Source organism: Ooceraea biroi, chromosome 4, assembly GCF_003672135.1.
Source record: "Ooceraea biroi isolate clonal line C1 chromosome 4, Obir_v5.4, whole genome shotgun sequence".
In the NCBI taxonomy this organism is placed as follows: Eukaryota; Metazoa; Arthropoda; class Insecta; order Hymenoptera; family Formicidae; genus Ooceraea; species Ooceraea biroi.
In genome coordinates, this window is record NC_039509.1 from 14,894,312 (window position 1) to 14,915,141 (window position 20,830).

General features: G+C 39.8%; 1 protein-coding gene across 2 annotated transcripts in view; it reads left to right on the forward strand.

Moving 5' to 3' along the window:
* The window catches only part of LOC105284025 (cadherin-87A), a 191,478-nt gene that overhangs the window by 33,591 nt on the left and 137,057 nt on the right, over window positions 1-20,830 (forward strand). For both annotated transcript variants that reach the window (XM_011347213.3, XM_011347222.3), the window contains exon 3: window positions 74-115. In XM_011347213.3, the coding sequence (XP_011345515.1) occupies window positions 74-115 (42 nt within the window). The remainder of the gene's footprint in view (window positions 1-73; window positions 116-20,830) is intronic.

The following is a 20,830-nucleotide window of genomic DNA, read 5'->3' on the forward strand; positions in this document are numbered from 1 at the left end:
TTCTGTGTTCGTAGCAATTGGTGTAGCAGAGAGTAAACAATCTGTTGAAAATATTGCTTTTTTTTCTTTGCAGTGCGGAATGCGGAAGCCGAGGATGCTTGAGACGACTAATGGGGTAAGTGTTGAGAACTTTTACACTAATGGTAATCTCGGGTTAAGCCTCTACGAGGATCCCAAACCTCCGAAGGGCTAGGCGATAATACCTAAAACCAAAGATCAAGTCGAGACATGTCTGGTTTAACACAAGTCACGTGCTTTCGAAAGCACTGAGAGATTAGCGTATATGGGATTGGTTTATAATGACTTCAATAATTGCAGAACATATTTCCATGTTTTTCGTAATTTGATGTAATGTATAAATAAATACGGTAACGTTAATTTTACTTTATTACTACAGAGAATTTATATTTTTGCTGGAAACCTATTACGCATATTTCGAAATAAATTATTCACTTTTTTATTCGAACGAACGAATGAACGAACGAAGTCAAAGCAAAAATGGAATTCGCGGCATTTATTACAACATACAGTAAGAAAAAAGAGCACGTTATTCTCGCTTCGGAAAATGTCATAATGTTACATTGTGCAGTGACTGCAATGGCTGATTGATTCAGAGCCTTAGATCCGTCTGTCAATAGAGCCGATAGATAATCTCCATATTTGACGGAATTTGGCACATTCTATCGCAGCTAATCCGGGGTTTCATCGGCGCTCGTTAGATTGGAGTAATTTCTGCTCGGCAAATCGAAATGCGCGAAATCCACGAAGTGTAGGAATTAGTTCCCTAGCAACTAAAATTGGAGTGGGCTTTGCGCGCCTCACCCATTACAAAGACTTTAACCCAGCGCCTCGCTTTAATTACAACACATTTACGGATTAAAGGCCACGATATTTAGGAAGACCTCGTCGCAGCCGACCGAAGTCGACTAAAATCCAACTGCGAGCGACTTGAAAGTACATAGATCCGTATATCCGCATACCTGTTTCACTCACGCGAATGAGATTTATTAGCTTTGCTGGAAGCTGTTTCCTGCTACTGCTTCAGCGTTCCGCAAACATCTTGAACCATTCTTTACTATTTACAAAATATCTTGCAGGCTGCAATATATTATACAGGAATTTAAATTGAGAAATACGTGTAACATCTCAGGTTTTGCTAAAATTTTATGACCAATCCAAGCAGGGTCACATTAGCTGAACAATAATTCAGAGAAATCGTAGTCGTTCAGGCTGCCTTTTTGTAGAGTCCGGCGCCTGCCTGCCAGCTAAGTGAAATGTATGAAAAACATTTTCACGAGAAACGAGCGTCAATGGATTCACGTTAAAGCATTTCAACACTTCTCGATTCCGAACGTTCAAAGTGCACGCTCGTAACCTTTCGTTACGAGTGAACTTGATTAAGTTATCGGGAAGGGTTGTCCGCGCAGGAGTAAAAGGGAGAGAGAGAGAGGAAGAGCATTTGTTTAGGATCAGAGAATGCGAGGGACGAATGTGGGCAAATGTGGCATGGAGTATCGCCTGGCAGTTAGGGACGTGCTTTTCGTGCCTAATGACATGAGCGGTAAATCATTTTTGGTCGGAAGCTCGGGCGTTACTCATCGTCTCTTTTGCGCGAAAATTAATAGCTGCCACGCGCGTTTCCAATTTGACGAATAAATCGTCACACCACGCTCATTCCGAATTTACATCTTTAAACAGTCTACTATATATGCACGACAATTTCATGTGCGATAATTAAATTTACAGAGCGATCCCAAATGGCATATCTCTCTGATGTTTAACACTGAAAACTCAGCATTGCAATAATATTACATCGTGGAATTTCAAATACCTTTATTCCGATAAAAAGTCGCTATTTTCGATTTTTTCGGCTGATTATAGTGATTCCGTAATGATTAATTAATTAATCGCTCGGTCTCGGAACGATACATGCTGAGCATACATAATATTCTGTGCAAAATAATTGTAAAACGTTCCTGGGAATGTACGGGAATATGATAATTATGTCGTGCAGATCGCGGTAGTTATTGGAGAACTCAACTAATTGTAAGTTCGTGAAGGGGTCGAGTACGAGCATTTGTTTGCGGTTTGCGAGGGTGAGTGCGGCTCGCGGAGTAGCTCATAGCATCGGGCGGTGACAGTTAGTTAAAAGCGCATTTCCTCGCTCGTTGCGAAATTCTCGTCACGCGACCAGTCGGCGTCGCAGTCGGAACTAACAGATGTAACACGTACGAAAGCGCTTCGTCCCCGCAAGCTTGTTCTATTCGCGCGGACTACTTGAGAAACCGTCGTGCGCGTTTTGTAAATTTTCCTCGCAATCCGAGCTCGCGGGAAAATCTCTGCCGAGATTCTTCATCGTGCGTAGTACACGTATCCGCATCGAAATACCATGTGTCTTTTGTCGCGAAAAGCTCGTGCGAATTTATCGCTCAAACAATACTTCTGCATCTAATTAATTAAAGAAATATCTCTCAATGTAGAATGAATTATTAATTTGCATTATAATTTGCATATTCATCGAAAGTTTCATGTCTTCTTGGCTTCTAAATCTCCTGTCTCGGGATGATGCTAATATTCTTTTTCAATTTGTACAATTTTCGAGTCACAAGACTTAAACGAAAAATAATTATGTCCATCACTCTGTAGAAAGTACATTGAAAAGCGGAAGTTAATCCGTACATTAATCTCGGGTTCTTTTCGAGAGCATTCGCGATAACTCCGCTGCTGCCAACGATAAAACCGGAGAACCGAGTATTTTGATGGTCAATTATGAAGTAACCCACCTCATTCGTTCCGCCGTTACTTCCGTGGTGACGACGGAAATGTGCTGGAAAATGTCGCACGGAAGGAAAGCGCGGAGTTGGTTTGCGAGTCTTAGTCAGGAAGGCAGAAGGGTTGTTCTCCCGGTGGAAGATTTGTTTAGGGTCTGCAGGAGAGGTCGATGGGGGTGGTTGGCTGGTTGGTCGGGCTAGGGGAGGCCGAAACGGCGGGCAGCATCGGGCGGTGACGGCTAGTTAAGCGCATTTCCCTCCGAGGAGGCAAGTTCTCTGGCGCGAGGAGAGCATGTCGTAGAGAACATCTGCCACCCTGCCTAAAGAGGCAACTCCGATTCCAGAAGTCTGCGCGCGTTCGGAAGACAGGAATCGCCGTTGAAGTCTAATTCTCGCGATGGCTTCCATCCTCGTTTTTCCGTCTTCGTCGTATTCCTTTTTTTGTGGATCTCATGACTCGTTCGATCGGTTGAAATCCGTCTCCTATCTTCCGGTTTTTCTTGAAACAGAGTTATGCTGAGCATAGTATACAGTTTTTTATCCTTTTTGTTAGTTTTGCTGGATAGATAAATTAATGATTAAAGGAGAAATGTTCAAAGAAGAGTTTAAAACGTAATACAAATACTCTTGTGTTTGGCGAACCACAAAAATCTGCGTTCAAAAGCAGTGAGTATAATTAAATTCTCCCCTGGGGCGGGTCTGTATTCTGACCTGCATATTACGCTGGTTATTTAACCATTTTTAAATAAGAATTTTAACGACTGCGAGAAAAGTTCTCAGATTGTCTTTGGCTAATGTAAAACTTTTTTGTTTAGTTTGTTGCCGTTTATTTTAATTTTGTAGATAGTGCAATATAATCAGAAGGATCTTTAAATTTTTAAAATGTTATAAGAAATTTGGAAATTTCTTAAATAAATTTGTATTTACTATTATATCATATAAAATACATATAAAATGTTATTAATTATACAAGAAATAAAAGTAATTTGTACGATCTAATACGTTAATTTGTACTTAGTTTATTTAAATACTAACTAATTGCTAGAAACGCGCATGTAGGAGTAGTATCAATTATTTTTCGGATAAAATTCTGAATAAATCCGACATCTCGAAACGATTAATTCCGTTCTCACGGCGGCAATTTTGCATAAAAAAATCCAGCGTTTGATCCCATCGTTAGTTTACACTGGCATGATTTGCACAAAGGGTACATCTGACCATCGATCACGTTCACCTGTCGCCATAACGTGAAAAATACGCCGCCATCCTTTTGCAATCATGCCGCCAAATATATTCTCCATGTATGTGCTCGATGTTAAATCCAGAAATAAAAAGTATGAGATAATATATAAAAATAATAGAAAGTTCAGAGACGCTTAGTGACAGAAAAGCAAACACTTTTATAATATATTTATCAAATTAAAATTTTGATTTTTGATATAAAACTAACAAACATTGATCGTGTTTTTCCGTGATAAACCGTAACAGATTGTAATAGCTTCTTGAATGATTCATGTTTTTTTTATACCTATATATCACAATGTAGAATAAATTGCGAATTGCACGTTGGAAATTGAACACTGAAATTGTCATGTCCATACAAAATTTTTTTATTTAAATGATCACTTTTTTGATTTCCAACATTCAAAATTTGCACTTATAGTAATCGACATTAGCAATCACTAAATATCAAATTATTCTGACTGTCAATATTTTATGCAACAGTTTAATTTTTGCAATTTTAATTAATTGAAAGAAAGGAAGAGTAAGACAAATAACTATTGTACATTGATCTGCATGAGGTTATACGTGATGTAATACGAGGCTTTGATTTTAATTGTTACAACATCGGGATATCTTCATTTCCGCATTACGGAATTATATTTCAGTGAATTGAATGACGAGTGGAATTGCTGGCTCTCCGTATTGGCAATACAGAGAAATATAGAGACTTGTCTCTCAACTAATAATAATGTTTCAGCTTTGGCGGTAATAATATCGATATAATAGAGCCTCCTGGGTGTAATCAATTCGATTTTCCGCTGATAATAATCGGGAGCGGTCAGGACAAGCGATAGCCTTTATTTATGTTTGCCGATGGCGATACATTGAGCAACAATGCCGCGCTCCCTGACTGTACAGTGGCTTGTATAATCATTCTGGGATTGACGTAATATTGTCAGCACTCGAATTTCGAATTCTGCATTGATATCGGCAGCGATTATATCTGGAACGGCTTTGCAACGTATACTACCTTTCAGATTCATAACGGATATCGAAAATGCGATTGCGCATATTCGTCGACAATACACTTCCAAAAGCTCCGCATCGTCGCGAACCTTTTTCCGTTGTGCTTTCCTAAAAGTAGTTTGTTATTGCAATTTCGACGTAAGTCCCCGCTTCTGACGGCACCGATATGTACATACGTACGTACATAGCCGAGACGACCGTCACGTGTATTAACTTAAGGGGGGAGCCTGCTTTAGAACGTTGAAAATAAGGTATAATTTTACGAATTGTTTTTGGAGAAACTATACAGCGGATCATTATAAAACTTTTATGCATTTATTAGTACATGTTTAAAGATAAAAAAAATTATTTTTTTATTTGAATATATCTCTTGTAGAGGTCGTCCTGGAGAAATCTTAGTGCAGCCGCGTCGCCGGCATTGCAAATTGGTGAGCATTCTCCTGCCTCCAAATTTCGTCTGAACTGAAAAATTGAAATATGTTCTCGTTATTTATGAATTCCCATCGTCGATGAACCAAAGAGAGAAGAAAAAAGTTGAAAAGTGCCAAAATGGTGGAGCTTAGAACACAAAAGTACGATTTTTAGGCAAAGTTTTTGAACTTTTTCATGCAAAAATAATTGTTTAACTTAATGTTTTTATGAATATTAAAGGTTCATCGACGATGGGAATTCATAAATAACGAGAAAATATTTCAATTTTTCAGTTTGGATGAAATTTGGAGGCAGGAGAATGCTCACCAATTTACAATGCCGGCTGCACTAAGATGCCTCCAGGACGACCTCTACAGGCGATATATTCAAATAAAAAAATAATTTTTTTTATCTTTAAACATGTACTAATAAATGCATAAAAGTTTTATAATGATCCGCTGTATAGTTTCTCCAAAAACAATTCGTAAAATATACCTTATTTTCAGCGTTCTAAAGCAGGCTCCCCCCTTAAAGGCGAATTTCTGTTCCACGTTCGGCAGCGCTCAGGCAGGAGATGCTGGAAGATATTGTCCGAGCTTTCGCGGAGTATCGTCCGCGTTTTCAGGATTTCCATCTTTCCTGGTGATTGCTCGTATCTTATGAAACACGCCACCGGTATCCTCCGACGTGATATTTTTTACGCTTCGCTGTAAAAGGGAGCAGTTTCCACGCCGTGTTCGCGTAACCACGCGCACATACGCGTCGCGTGGGTGCTAGCGCGAAAATTACTTGCTTTTTAGCGATTTTTCACGCGGCGCGTATTCGCTCATTCGCAATAAATGCCAAGCTACGAAAATACGCGCGAGTGAGCGTGTACTTTTCGCTTACTCCATTGTCACGAAATGCAGACATGTCGCGCGTTAATCGCTCAAAATGATCTTTTGACGTGAAGTTCTTTCAGAGACCAATTTTTTTTCTCGTAGAAATTTGACAGAAATTTAGATATTTAGGTGTGTATTGATCTGTAAATTTAATTAGTCGTTGATCGATTTCAGCTTCTTATTGCATGGCAAATTGCAAGAGTCATGTTGAAAATTCACTTAAATATTCAGAAAGACATAAATTCATGAGGATATTAATTTTAAATTTATCAAAACGTCTGTCGTCAAAAACTTCCGATAATTCATGAGGTATTTTGTTTTTCGTTCTCTTTGATTCCATTTACCTCAACTAGGTTAATGACGCTCATAATCCGAGCTTCGCATGTCAGAAAAACAGAAGAATGAATTAAAAACATAAAATTTGTACGGAGAAGAAATATTCAATTTAATTCGCATTTAGTAAGCAGCTAATCAAATGAAGAATTTGCGCAGATCCTTGCGTTCGTGATATTTATTATACGAGGCGGAAATTAGTTTGCTCGCTTAATATGATAAAACGGCATTCGCGCGTTAAGCGATATGAAATGTAAACGTTTCGTGTTTGGCAAGCGCAATCAATTTTCGCAACAGTTAAATTCTGCAATAATTAACGGATGTATTTGCCAGGTCAGAATGTGTCACGTATCACAAGTTTGTTCGGATGTTATGCGAACGTGGTTTGTTATCAAGATTTTCACTTGTCAATGATCAATTGATCTGGTAAATATCATCATGTTAGTTTATCGTATTTGCAGTAAAACGTAATAATAACGACGCAAATATTCAAATCAAAAAATAATCGCGTACTCTAGATGTCTCCAGAATTTGTATTTATCGGTTCATTAAGGAAAATACTTGATTGAAGCGAATCCGAGAAAAATGTTGCAAATATCGTAAATTACCGTAATTCAGCGGATACAAAAACGCGTAATCAAATGGTACAGTGAACTGAGACGAGAGACTAAGTTGTTTTATTTGTTAAACTAAAAAAAAACGGTGGAGGACACGATATTTCGGGCTGGCAACCGGAAATTCAATTTTAGCGTAGTGGCGAATCCGAGTCCGCGCAGCGCCTACGGCGTGACGAAATCCAGTTTTCAATCACCGATCATTCGAAGCTTTAAGTGTAAATTAATTCGATTTTCCGCTTTTCATTGTGTCCACTGTAGCCTGAGGAATCGACGTGACGAGCGATATATTTTATCGGACACGGCGGAAACGCGGGATTCGTCAGATATAAGCTCGAAACATCCCGTGGGACGTGATTTTTTTTACAGCGGAAACGTAACGCTATCGATTTGCGTCGCGATTGAGGTACGCAATACATATATTAACTCTGTGTAAATCAGGAGCGGCATTTCTCTTGATCTCTCCCTTTATGTACAATAAAATTCGCAAATGTTTACAGGCGTCTATTAAAATCCGCGCAATTCATGGCCGTGGGTGGCGCGGCGCGGTATGGCGCGATTTTTATCGTCGCGATGCAGCGTATCGATTCCCGTGATTTACGTACCGCTTTTATGCGCGCCACGTCCGATCCATCATCGCGCGGTTGGTGGGTCCGGTTTACGAGCGCGATTATTTATTATAATAAAATGCATAATCCGCTGACGACATATCGGTCGTCGGCGGCGGGCGCGTCTCTAGCGAACTTCGCGCGCGCGTCGCGATGATAGCCTCATGAATATTAACGCGCGCGCGACGTGGCACACACCGTTGCTCCGGTTCCGGTGCTCGTAACATTCATGATCAAGAAGTTACATTCTTACATCACGGCTTATGGAGTATCAATCCGTGGCGATGAATATGCGACCGAGTTGCGGCGGCGAAAGCGAACGCGCCGCTCGAGAGTCGCGAGCGTAAGAAGAAAGGTTCGTGCATATTTCTCCTGAAACATGCACGGATGTCTCGACATCCTACTGGAAAGCTTTTCAGGGATCTCCGATGTATCTACGTCACCCTGTATTATAATAATGAGGATTATGACGTCGCACAAGAGAGGAAACGGGAAAGTGAGATGCGAGTGATCTTTGCAATATATCGTTATCTGTTGCGCCGTACCGGATCACAGATTGAATTAACAAATTTACGCGTTTGCTAATTTACTGGACTAATTTGCCATGATGTGCATAAATAACATCGAGCGAGACGATGGCTCGCGGACCGAAACAGCGAATTTGGAAGTTCCATTCCATTCATTTCGCAATCGTTTACGCGTTAAGGGGAGAGCCTGCTTTAGAACGTTGAAAATAAGGTATAATTTTACGAATTGTTTTGGAGAAACTATACAGCGGATCATTATAAAACTTTGATGCATTTATTAGTACATGTTTAAAGATAAAAAAATTATTTTTTTATTTGAATGTATCGCTTGTAGAGGTCGTCCTGGAGGCATCTTAGTGCAGCCGGCATTGTAAATTGGTGAGCATTCTCCTGCCTCCAAATTTCATCCAAACTGAAAAATTGAAATATTTTCTCGTTATTTATGAATTCCCATCGTCGATGAACCTTTAATATTCATAAAAACATTAAGTTAAACAATTACTTTTGCATGAAAAAGTTCAACAACTTTGCCTAAAAATCGTACTTTTGTGTTCTAAGCTCCACCATTTTGACACTTTTCAACTTTTTTCTTCTCTCTTTGGTTCATCGACGATGGGAATTCATAAATAACGAGAACATATTTCAATTTTTCAGTTTAGACGAAATTTGGAGGCAGGAGAATGCTCACCAATTTGCAATGCCGGCGACGCGGCTGCACTAAGATTTCTCCAGGACGACCTCTACAAGCGATATATTCAAATCGAAAAATAATTTTTTTTATCTTTAAACATGTACTAATAAATGCATAAAAGTTTTATAATGATCCGCTGTATAGTTTCTCCAAAAACAATTCGTAAAATATACCTTATTTTCAGCGTTCTAAAGCAGGCTCCCCCCCTGCTTTAGAACGTTGAAAATAAGGTATAATTTTACGAATTGTTTTGGAGAAACTATACAGCGGATCATTATAAAACTTTGATGCATTTATTAGTACATGTTTAAAGATAAACAAAATAATTTTTTGATTTGAATGTATCGCCTGTAGAGGTCGTCCTGGAGGCATCTTAGTGCAGCCGGCATTGTAAATTGGTGAGCATTCTCCTGCCTCCAAATTTCATCCAAACTGAAAAATTGAAATATTTTCTCGTTATTTATGAATTCCCATCGTCGATGAACCTTTAATATTCATAAAAACATTAAGTTAAACAATTACTTTTGCATGAAAAAGTTCAAAAACTTTGCCTAAAAATCGTACTTTTGTGTTCTAAGCTCCACCATTTTGGCACTTTTCAACTTTTTTCTTCTCTCTTTGGTTCATCGACGATGGGCATTCATAAATAACGAGAAGATATTTCAATTTTTCAGTTTAGACGAAATTTGGAGGCAGGAGAATGCTCACCAATTTGCAATGCCGGCGACGCGGCTGCACTAAGATTTCTCCAGGACGACCTCTACAAGCGATATATTCAAATCGAAAAATAATTTTTTTTATCTTTAAACATGTACTAATAAATGCATCAAAGTTTTATAATGATCCGCTGTATAGTTTCTCCAAAAACAATTCGTAAAATATACCTTATTTTCAGCGTTCTAAAGCAGGCTCCCCCCTTAACGAGCAACATGCATATATCGTACTTAATATTATAATATATTCTGTACTTCCCATAACGTTTTTGTAGATATGGTACACAGCTTTCGCGCTTTACATTTTCATTGCTGCACCGCGAAAGGCACCTAAATTTTTCAAACGCATTAAATAAGCACAAGCGACTAAGAACAACTAAGAAGATGAAGCGCAATACAATAGGAAAGATTACAGCGAAGCGGTGACTATCGCGCTTGGTAGACGGGGGTGGTCGTTAAACGCGAGAGGCGTCATGACGAGCCGCGGAAACGGTAGGGTAGCATCCCTCTTAATGGATGCAATTAAAAGGCGCATTCGAGCCAACGAGACCAGCATCGTCTACACCAACATCGGCGGTCCTCGACCTCGAGTTCTCTAGCACTTTGAGAGATTTTCGGAAGTCCTTGGCAGCCGGCGACAGTGGCTTACCACCGCGCGAGAGGAGACGCCGACGTCGACGTTGACGTCGTCGTTGGACTTCGTGGTAGAGTGCATCTTCTCTCGCGTCGGGTGCCGGATCGATTCGCGCGTCTCTCCTCACGAGAGCAGGGTGCAGCACAAAGGGAGGGTGAGGTTGCAGGCAGCGCGGGATAGGAGAGGCAAGACGCCGTGCGTCTCGCTGACGACCTCCCTCTCGCTATCGCGCGCGTCCGCCGACGAGATGCCGGAAGTCGTGACGTTCCCGCGCAACAACGACCGCCATCATCGGTCAGGGTGACTTTGCGCCGCAGTAAGGGGTGCTTAGACCAGTAGCCGTGGCAAACAAGGCGACATTGATAACACGAACAAAATACAGGCATCAGGTGATCCGGTAAATCATGTCGTTTTATTAAGCGAATTTACATATTCGATTCGAGTTTATCAAAAACGATTAGAATGAAATATCATATTGAACAATGACGGATCGAGCGCGAATGGAGTCATTACCATAAGCGAGTGATTAAGCGAGGCAAATTAAGCGAGAGTGGCGATTTGATTAAGCTTCGTTGGATCGTGACAGCGACACGATCGAGTATGAATTTCATTATGGTTTAATATGACTCTCTGTAATTTCTGAATATTACATCTGTTTGCATTCGTCTTTGCACTGAACAAAAATCTGGTTGCATTAATTAGAAATCTGGTAGGTTCAACCAGTTTGTCTGTTGGAAAATGGACGAATCAGAATTCCTTTAGGAATTACCAGATGAGCATGATTAATTCCTTCCTGTTAAATTTACCAGATTTTCTTGATAATAATACTAAATGTATTTAGTTAAATTAACATGACTGTTTAGTGAAAAGAAACGTTTTTCTGTTTCATTACCGTGAGTTTTCTTGGATTGCTGTAAATGAAATATCATGTTGATATTTATACAGGATGTCCCGTAATAATCGCCTAACCTCTCGCATGCCAATAGAGCAGATCGAGATGAACAGGAAAGTCCCATATCATTTTGCGATATTCGCAATAATAATCGAAATATTGCATATTAAAGTCAAGCGAATCCAGAGCGCGCGGAGGCGAGTGCCGAGCCGCTCGAGGTATAGGATTATTATTGCGAATATCGCAAAATGGTATGGGACTTTTCTCTTCGTCTCGATCTGCTCTATTGGCATACGAGAGGTTAGGCGATTATTACGGGACACCCTGTATAAAAAAATATAAGAAGAGAACACGTTTTTTCATCCGCCATCACTTCACAGCCATTCCACTAACTAATTTCATTTCACTAGAGGAGGAAAACGTGCCATCCGTGCCGATCCGTTTCCCGAACATGCATCAACACGCACGACACGAAACAATAGAATGCTGCTGGAGTGCCCTGCGATTAACCAGAATTCTGATTGCATCTTCGTTTGTTCTTATGTCTAGTGTAATATAACTAGAAGTTTTATAGATCCAACTGGAAAATACTAACCAAATTCTTATAGTACAGTCTATCAAACGTTCTAGTTATAAAATATCCAGTCCTATCGTGATAACTAGAAATTCTTGGTTGGTTTAACCAAAATGCATCATTCTATCAGATACGTCTTGTTGATACAATCAAATCATTTTTCTCAGTGTGGGAATTATGAGGGAATCGTTTTAAATACTAAATAGTTCGGAGCGTTTTAATGAAACATTATTTCTGGAAGAAGAAATGCGCAAGTATGTGGAAAAAGACAGTAAAATTACGCTCTTTGAAAATTGCGGCGACTCATTTGTCCCTTCCCCCCCTCCTCTCTCTCTCTCTCTTGCACATCTTCGAAAATCATTTATTTGCCTTTTCCGATGAGACATCGACGCACGCAGAAGTTCGCGCGTCTGTTTGTCTCACCGCCCCTGCACTTTACGGAAGTTTATGTTCCCGATAGTCGGACGTACTCTCACTCTATCGGTGTGCGACACCCTTTTATTCTACTCTCCGTTCACCCTTTAGAGATCAGAGCTCCCACATGGCGCAGCGCATCGCAAAGCGCAAGATACTTTCTTGTAATTGAAGTAGCTTTTGAGCAGCTCTCGAAAACCGCACTTTTATTCTGAACCTCAAGTTTTATTCATAAATATTGGGTCGTCCGGAAAGTTCGTGCCGATTTTGAAGGAAAATTCAAAGGCAACATTTTTTTATGTCGATAAATATTTATTGACTTATGTATGCACCGTTTTGTTTCACAACCTTTGTCCATCTTTCACGCAACTGGAAGATTCCATTCTCCCAGAACTTCTTAGGTTTCTCGGCGAAAAACTCCTCAAGGTGGTTTTTTATGTCGATCAAAGAGTCGAAGTTCTTGCCGCTAAGAGAATTTTGCACAGACCTAAATAAGTGAAAGTCTGAAGGTGCAATGTCTGGTGAATACGGTGGGTGAGGTGGCACATCCCAGCCAAACTCCAACAATTTTTGTCGGGTAGTCAAAGAAACATGAGGTCTGGCATTGTCCTGATGGAACACGACGCCCTTCCTATTAGCTAATTCTGGACGTTTTTCCCGAATCGCTGTCTTTAATTCGTCCAGTTGCGAGCAGTACTTATCTGCATTTGTCGTTTGGTTGTGTGGTAGGAGCTCATAATATAGGATTCCTTTCCAATCCCACCAGACACAGAGCATGACTTTTTTTGGATGAAGGCCGGCTTTCGGAGTGGTTAATGCTGGTTCATTTCGCTTACCCCAGGATCTTTTTCGTTCTACATTGTTGTAAATGATCCATTTTTCGTCACCCGTCACTAATTGCTTCAAAAATGGTACGTTTGCGTTGCGCTTGTACAGCGAGTCGCAGATGGAAATGCGATCCGTTAAATTTTTTCGGCCAAATTATGCGGAATCCATACACCATAGCGACTTACGTAACCAAGCTTCACTACATGATCGTGGACAGTGGTTTTCGATATTTTCAGTATCTCTGCTAATTCACGTGTCGTGTAGCGCGGGTTATTCTCGATCAGTGTCTTGAGTTGGTCATCATCAGTAGTAGAGGTCTGCCTGAGCGTTCTTGGTCTTTAAGGTTAAAATCACCAGCTCTAAACTTAGCGAACCACTTACGTACGGTTCTTTCAGCTAAAGCGCCTTCTCCGTAAACAGAACATATCGAATTTGTTGCTTGTGAGGCATTTTTGCCTTTCCGGTAATAGAAAAGCATCAAGTGTCTAAAATGTTCTTTGTTTTCTTCCATCTTCAAAAGAGTACAAAACTGACACGAATCAATTGATCTCAAACAACTTTTTTCCTAAAGATGCGTTGAAATGTCACCTTTAAGCATATGTATATAAATCGTATGTTTTCAATAACATTGATATATTCAGACATGTTCCAACGCCATCTATTAAAAATCGGCACGAACTTTCCGGACGACCCAATACAATCATTAATAAAGATACTTTAAAAAATCGATACCTTCTATACCGTGAATGGTAAATTGTAGCTTATTAAAGATTTCGCATGCTTTCAAGCCAATGCGGTGAGTACATCATGCGGAACTCGCGGTGCTCCATCACCGACAATTAAAAAATGTATACGAAAATGGATCGAAGTGAATATTTTATTCTTGCACCGAATGTTTCTTCTCTTTTGCGGTACATTGTGCCTTTCGTCGATCTCATATCGGCGCCGAGCAAATCGACGATTACTTCATCGTCGATCTCGCAATTAGATTTTAGCATCGTTAATCGTCACGAGAGAGAGAGAGAGAGAAAGAGAGAGAGATTGTAACGAATTTTCATGGAGCATCAGGGTGTACATCGGCGCAACGCTTTCGCCGTTAACCCATTTGCATCCGTTGACCATAGCAGTTTGCCTGATCCTGAAAAACGCCAACGTTCTAACGGAATCTAGCTCGTAGCAGAACAAATCGTTCGACGTTCAACTCTTCGGTTTATTAATACCTTTACGCGCAAATTGAAATACGTAGGCATACACGTAAACTGCAATTTACGTCTCTAAAACAAAGTCACAATTATTTTCACCTCGTTTCGTACTTGAAAAAATTGATATTCTTGTGTACAGTACATATGTACTGTTATTGACGCTTTGAAAATGGCGGAAATTAATGCCTCGAAAATTTTTATTAAAATCTGCACACGTACATACACGAACAACGTGATAAAAATTTCATTTGCAAAGGTAAATAGTAATATTTCAGTATCTGTGTACACAGATAAGCTGAAGTAAAATACAATCTAGTAATCCTGTGCTGGAAATTGAATTGAGAGAAATAATTTACATCATTTTACAAATAATAATTTGAAGTAGGTTAAAGGGTCAGGCGAGTATTTTGCACGCGTGTATCGCTTTTCGTGTTACTTTTGCAATTAAGTTCCTCGCGTGCGGCCTAAAATATAACGATTTTCTGATAATTAATATGAAGTGCTTTTGCGGAACAACATCGGGCCGTCCTAACCAGAAACTTTTAAATATCAATAGCGATGTCGTGCGGAATAATGTACAAGTTTTGTGGGCAAAGCGGGGCTGTTTTTTTGTGTTCTTTGGCAAGTTTTAATATCGCAGCAAAACGTCATAAAATAATTCTAATATATGGAGAGAACGAACTGCACGAACTTATTTATCTTTTTTGAGATACGAAAAGTTGTAAAAGCAATACATTATGATTATTGTTACGATTATTTAGCGATCAAAATAGCAAGCGGTAAATATTTGAAATAGCAACTTACAAGAGTAACTTATTCTCTAGAAATATTACTTCAAATTTATAAAATTTGTTTTATTTCAATCAAGCATATTCAGAGTTCATAAGAAGTTTAGTCCATTTGCATGTTCTAGTTCATTCTCTCAACTTTGCGAGCGGGCGAGATGGATCTGCATTTAATAGGTCTGCTCTGGAAAGTGAGAAATGAGCACTGTACATATGATGAACGGCTCCATTTTATTTTTACTCATTTTTTTGTGATGGATTGCAAGGTGAATTTATTTTTCTCTAAATAGAAATGGGAAGTTGCTCAATCAAAGTCGGAAAATAATTTACGCAACAATAGCTTTTAGATCTATCAAAGGCTTTGCGAGACGCGTCTTCGTTAGTTTTTCAAAGAGTCCGCCGTTCTTGATCTTGTTCGATCGACTATCATAAAATTAGGTATGTTTGACAACTATGTAGTTGTACTCTTTGTAGTAGCTCTTTGTGCTCCTTTTATGTACATCGCACACTGACGGATATAAAGCTTTCAATCTGTGGAACTTCTTCCTCTGTCGACGCAAGACAAGTCGTGCTTGTCACACGAATGCAATTCCTCGATTTCGATATCGTCGTTCCCGTTTTACGAAGAACGCAATATTCACAATAAGAAAGATATTAAAAGAATTGTTATCTTCATTTTACCAAAATGTTTTTCTAGAATTATTATCACTTTTTACCTTTATAACTATTTCACAAAATTAGTAATCCGTCTTCCTATGAAAAAATACATCTTATTATCATCTGATCATCCAAGTGCTCGAACTTGTTTGATCTACAAATTTGTCGTTAAAATAAAGAGAGGAAAGTATTGTGATGCAGTTTTTATTCCGACGAGCGCGTGCGATGCGAATTGACGTTTTGTCTGATTGGCAAATTTTCGGTACCGGGCCGTGCAATTTCTCTGCTGACGCGTCGACGCGTTTTTCATTTTGCTCGTTTAGGAAATCAGATTAAAAATTCATCCAGCGCCCTTGTCGGTGCCAGTACGGCTCTTCCATTCCTATTTGTACGGCAACTGATTTCCGCGTGCGCGTGTGCAGCGGAGTGTTTCACACGGAAAACGAATGTTCTACAGATGTTCGTAATGAAACGTAATACTGCTTTTACTCGGTCATTAATTTTTTGTAGGTACGAACATCGACGAACACGTCCGTTCATGTGACAACAACCGCAAATTGACAGCCGCTGATTCCTTTTCAGATCCGTTAATGACTGTATCTAATTTTCGATATCGAAGAAGAAATTTCTTTTCGCGAATCACGATCTCGTTTAATACCAGAGTAAAGAGAAAACTGAATATAATTTTTACAGAAAATCGTCACTCACGTGTACGCATGTAAAAGTATAATAATACTTACGCTGTGAGAAACGATTTCAATTTTCACGTTCGGGTTTCGTGCAGTCACTCGTGCTAGTATCCTGACATGCACGGGCGGATTCTTTCTTTACGATTATGTATGGAGCGTGCAAATCGCGAAGTTTCAGGCGCGATGCCGAGCACGACAAAAGGCCTTTCCTTTCGCGCGTTCTACGATGTCACAGTACAAAGCCACTGAGAATATTCTGGGAAAGTTCGGAAAAAGGAAATTCTCGCCAAAGTGAAAAGTCTGTCTCTTCGTACCGATCATTATTATCAAGTTTCATTGGAGTGGTTCACTCGCGAAAAATTTCAACGAAAGCTGTTCTGTCTGGTTTTTAGATAATTTCTTTTTCGGAGAGCTGACGAACGCATCGCGAGCATTTATATCCTTGACACGTAGCGCGCAGTTTATTGCTTTTCGTGAATCTGCACAATGTGTAAACTAAATTAAACGAATAACAATATAATAATATAAAAGAGGATAACCGATTATTCGTAGTGGGATCTTTTTCTCCAAAATAATCATACATATTCGCAATGATTTTATTGAACACTCTTCGATATACAGGGTGGCCCATTTTAATTTATACAGTCGATTTTTTAAAAAACTAAAAGAGATACGAAAAAATGTTTCAGACAGACATGTCACGATTTCGAGGGGGACATAAGATGATACCATTGGTTTGACCTTGAATAGTCGTTTGAAGGTCACGCGAAGATCACCTTCAATTTCTTAAATTGAAACCCCAACTTTTTATTGCAGATTCTTATTCTCCATCGAAAAGTAAGTAACTTTTGTCTGAAACATTTTTCCGAAAAATGTCATCTTATGTCCTTAAAATGTCCTCAAAACTCATCTTGAAGATCATTTTAAGGACATAAGATGACATTTTTCGGAAAAATGTTTCAGACAAAAGTTGCATGTTTTCTCGCGTAGAATCCGAATCCGTAATAAAAAATACCATGTCTCATAAAAAAAAAATTTCAGAATTCTAACTTCCGGTCTGAAATTTTTTTTTAATGAGACATGGTATTTTTTATTACGGATTCGGATTCTACGCGAGAAAACATGCAACTTTTGTCTGAAACATTTTTCCGAAAAATGTTAACTTATGTCCTTAAAATGATCTTCAAGATGAGTTTTGAGGACATTTTAAGGACATAAGATGACATTTTTCGGAAAAATGTTTCAGACAAAAGTTACTTACTTTTCGATGGAGAATAAGAATCTGCAATAAAAAGTTGGGGTTTCAATTTAAGAAATTGAAGGTGATCTTCGCGTGACCTTCAAACGACTATTCAAGGTCAAACCAATGGTATCATCTTATGTCCCCCTCGAAATCGTGACATGTCTGTCTGAAACATTTTTTCGTATCTCTTTTAGTTTTTTAAAAAATCGACTGTATAAATTAAAATGGGCCACCCTGTATATCTCACTTAATTATTCCAGCAAGCAAAATTATGGAAATAATCGATGTACAAGCGCCACAGCTTCCACCGTGGAATCGTGTTCAAATCCTCAGCAATAAAATGCACGCAAATAAAGACGATCTCGCGCTAATGCTTGCTTTATTTTCGTTGCCGGTGGGCATCCAGCGCATTCTTCAGAACGCCGCACGCACGTATGTACATCCATAAAACCGTACATGACTAGCATACCGCGGCTGCAAATTCCGCGCGACTTCAAAGCACTTTGCAAATTTTTGCATGACACCGGGCGTGAGGTCGCGAATAAAAGTTGCGGTTCATCGGTTGACCGCTCCAGCGAACACGACGAAGGTCGGCACAGTAACGCAGAAATGCACTCGGATGTAATAGGTATCGTTAACCGAGGAGCGCAAACAGTGCTTTGCGGATTTTACGCCGAGCCGAGCCGACTGGCGTCGAGGTTCGAAAATAAAAACGTCGACTTCGCTCGAGCCGGCTTTTCCAGAGGAAACTTGCTCTCCCAGCAGTGATTCTTCGCTCTCGAGCGAATCTTTCACGGCTTTCTGGACCGGCTTTTGTTATGCTATTTTCTCGTTTCATTGATAACTCTACGGTCGATGCCGTATGTCCGATCTTCTTACTGCAAAGAACACGAATCATCTTTCCTCTTGTACCGAATGAGAGGATGTCTGCCAGGATTTTGTGACATTACGTTTCTTTTTTGTTTATTAATTTCGTAGCGCATATTGCGCAACTAATCGCTGATCGGCATCTGGTTATTTATTTAGGTCAATCAGGTAGAGATCAGATTTCTAAGAAGTAATATCCATGTATAATCTCGAACAACAGTCCACGTAGCATTAAACCATACTTGATCATATCGTGAGAATTATATTCATAACAAAATTTTAACGTTCAGAATCTTTTTATTGTATTTGGCATTGTTACATGTGTGTTTCACGCACACTTTCACTTTGCTTCACATTTTTATCATTTATTATTACAATATACAATATATATTTTATCGCTCTCGCTTTGTTTGTTCTGCATATAAACTTTGATAATAGCATGACAATCCCGGAACAAACCGATCCTCGATTACCCATCGTATCTCTGACTTATAATAGGAACCTGTTCTTGCCAAGCAAGAAAGTTGCGTGGGTAGCGTGGCTAGCCGGTGGAAAAGGCTCGGAGATGTTAAAACTCGAGTTTAACGTGATGTTATTCTCGTTTAACCGCGTGTTGCGCTTTATACTGCGCGTTTTACAATCTCGAGCGAGGAGGGAAGTTTGCGCGCGAAGTGAACCAAGAACGGAGTGCATTTCGGGCAAACAGAAGGATATTCCTTTTCCGCTTCCCTTGTCTGCGCGCTCTCTCGCGCGTCCACGCGTGTATTTATTCATGCACGTGCACGCATACACACGCGTACAAATCCTGGCATCCACCACGCCTACACATATGCACGAGCGAGTTAGCGGTGCGACGGTTATCGCAAAATAGTCTCGAAACTTTCAGCGGAGTCTTTTCGGGAAAACCGGAGGGGTGGTTGTTTGCCGGCGTGGTACGATGCACTCGGTATAACATCTGGGAATGGTAGAACGGCGAGAATGATAAAACGACGCAAATGGAAACCCGTAAGTCTGGAGGGAGCAAGGGGGAAAAGGCGCGGGTGAAAGTCCTCCGTAAAGTCGTCTCCCGCGCGGAATGCATCTGCATCTTCAATGTGGACGTCGTCCTCTCAGCAAAACTGTTTGCGATCTTTTGGTGGTTCGCGTTATGACGCAAGCGCTGAATATTTTCTCTTTCTTCCTCTTCCTCTTGCGGATTTGTAATTGATATTATTCAGAATTGGCGTTTATTATTCATGTTGCAGAAAGCTAGGATTAGATTAGGTCATTAATTAAGTAATCCGAGTCGTATCTAGATAACGATACAAATATTGTAGCGATATTTTGTTTTTGGTTTTTAAACATTGTCTGTCCTGCTATAAAATTGATACGCGACAAGCTATGTTGTGCTGTCATAAGTATGTGTTTAATTTGATTCATCGTCAGCTAGACGCGATTCGGATTACTTAATTAAAGGCCTAATATTTTCGATTATACAGAATTTTTTCAATTTATTCGAAATTTTTATATGTTCTCCGCGCATCGTTACGTTGTTTCATTTTCATCATACATAACACACCGTCCGTCATAACACACTTTATCTCCTGCTTTATTTGTACTAAAGCGCTCATCTGTCATACGTGACATACGGAAGAACAAGATTTGCAAGCAAACGGAGAGTTCTGCATGGCGCGGCTGGGGCGTAAATTACACGCGTGTAAGCAGGAACTCACTAGGGCGTTTTCGGAGGGGAACGCTCTGGCGACACGAGTTCTCATAATCCGACGCTTGACCCTGAGTCAGCGTTCATAGATCGCCAGAGTTGGGTCGTAACAGTTCTGCATCCGGTACGGTTCGCTCGGCGCCTCGAGGGCTATAGCTTTTCTGCCTAGGAGATGACCGGAATACGATGATGCCCAACGACCGAACGCTATCTCGTCAAAGGATGAGGAACCTGATAAATCCGCCAATCGTAAGCAGTTTTCGGAAAAATAAAAATCCCATCCCAGTTGATTGACTCGTTTAGTCAACAAAAATCGAATCACATCAGAATCCTTTTTATTTCATTCACTGTGCAACTAATGAGTTTTGCTAAACTTCGTGTCAATATAACGAACTCGTTTTCGTCATTAATAGTTGCTTCAAATGCAGCAGCTATTAACTTCTTTTCATGTCCCGTTTAACTTTGGAAAAAAAGAGAACTCGGGAACTTTCGGATATAAAGCAACATTGTTGCCTCTCGCGCTCTTTTCATTTCTCGTAATGAA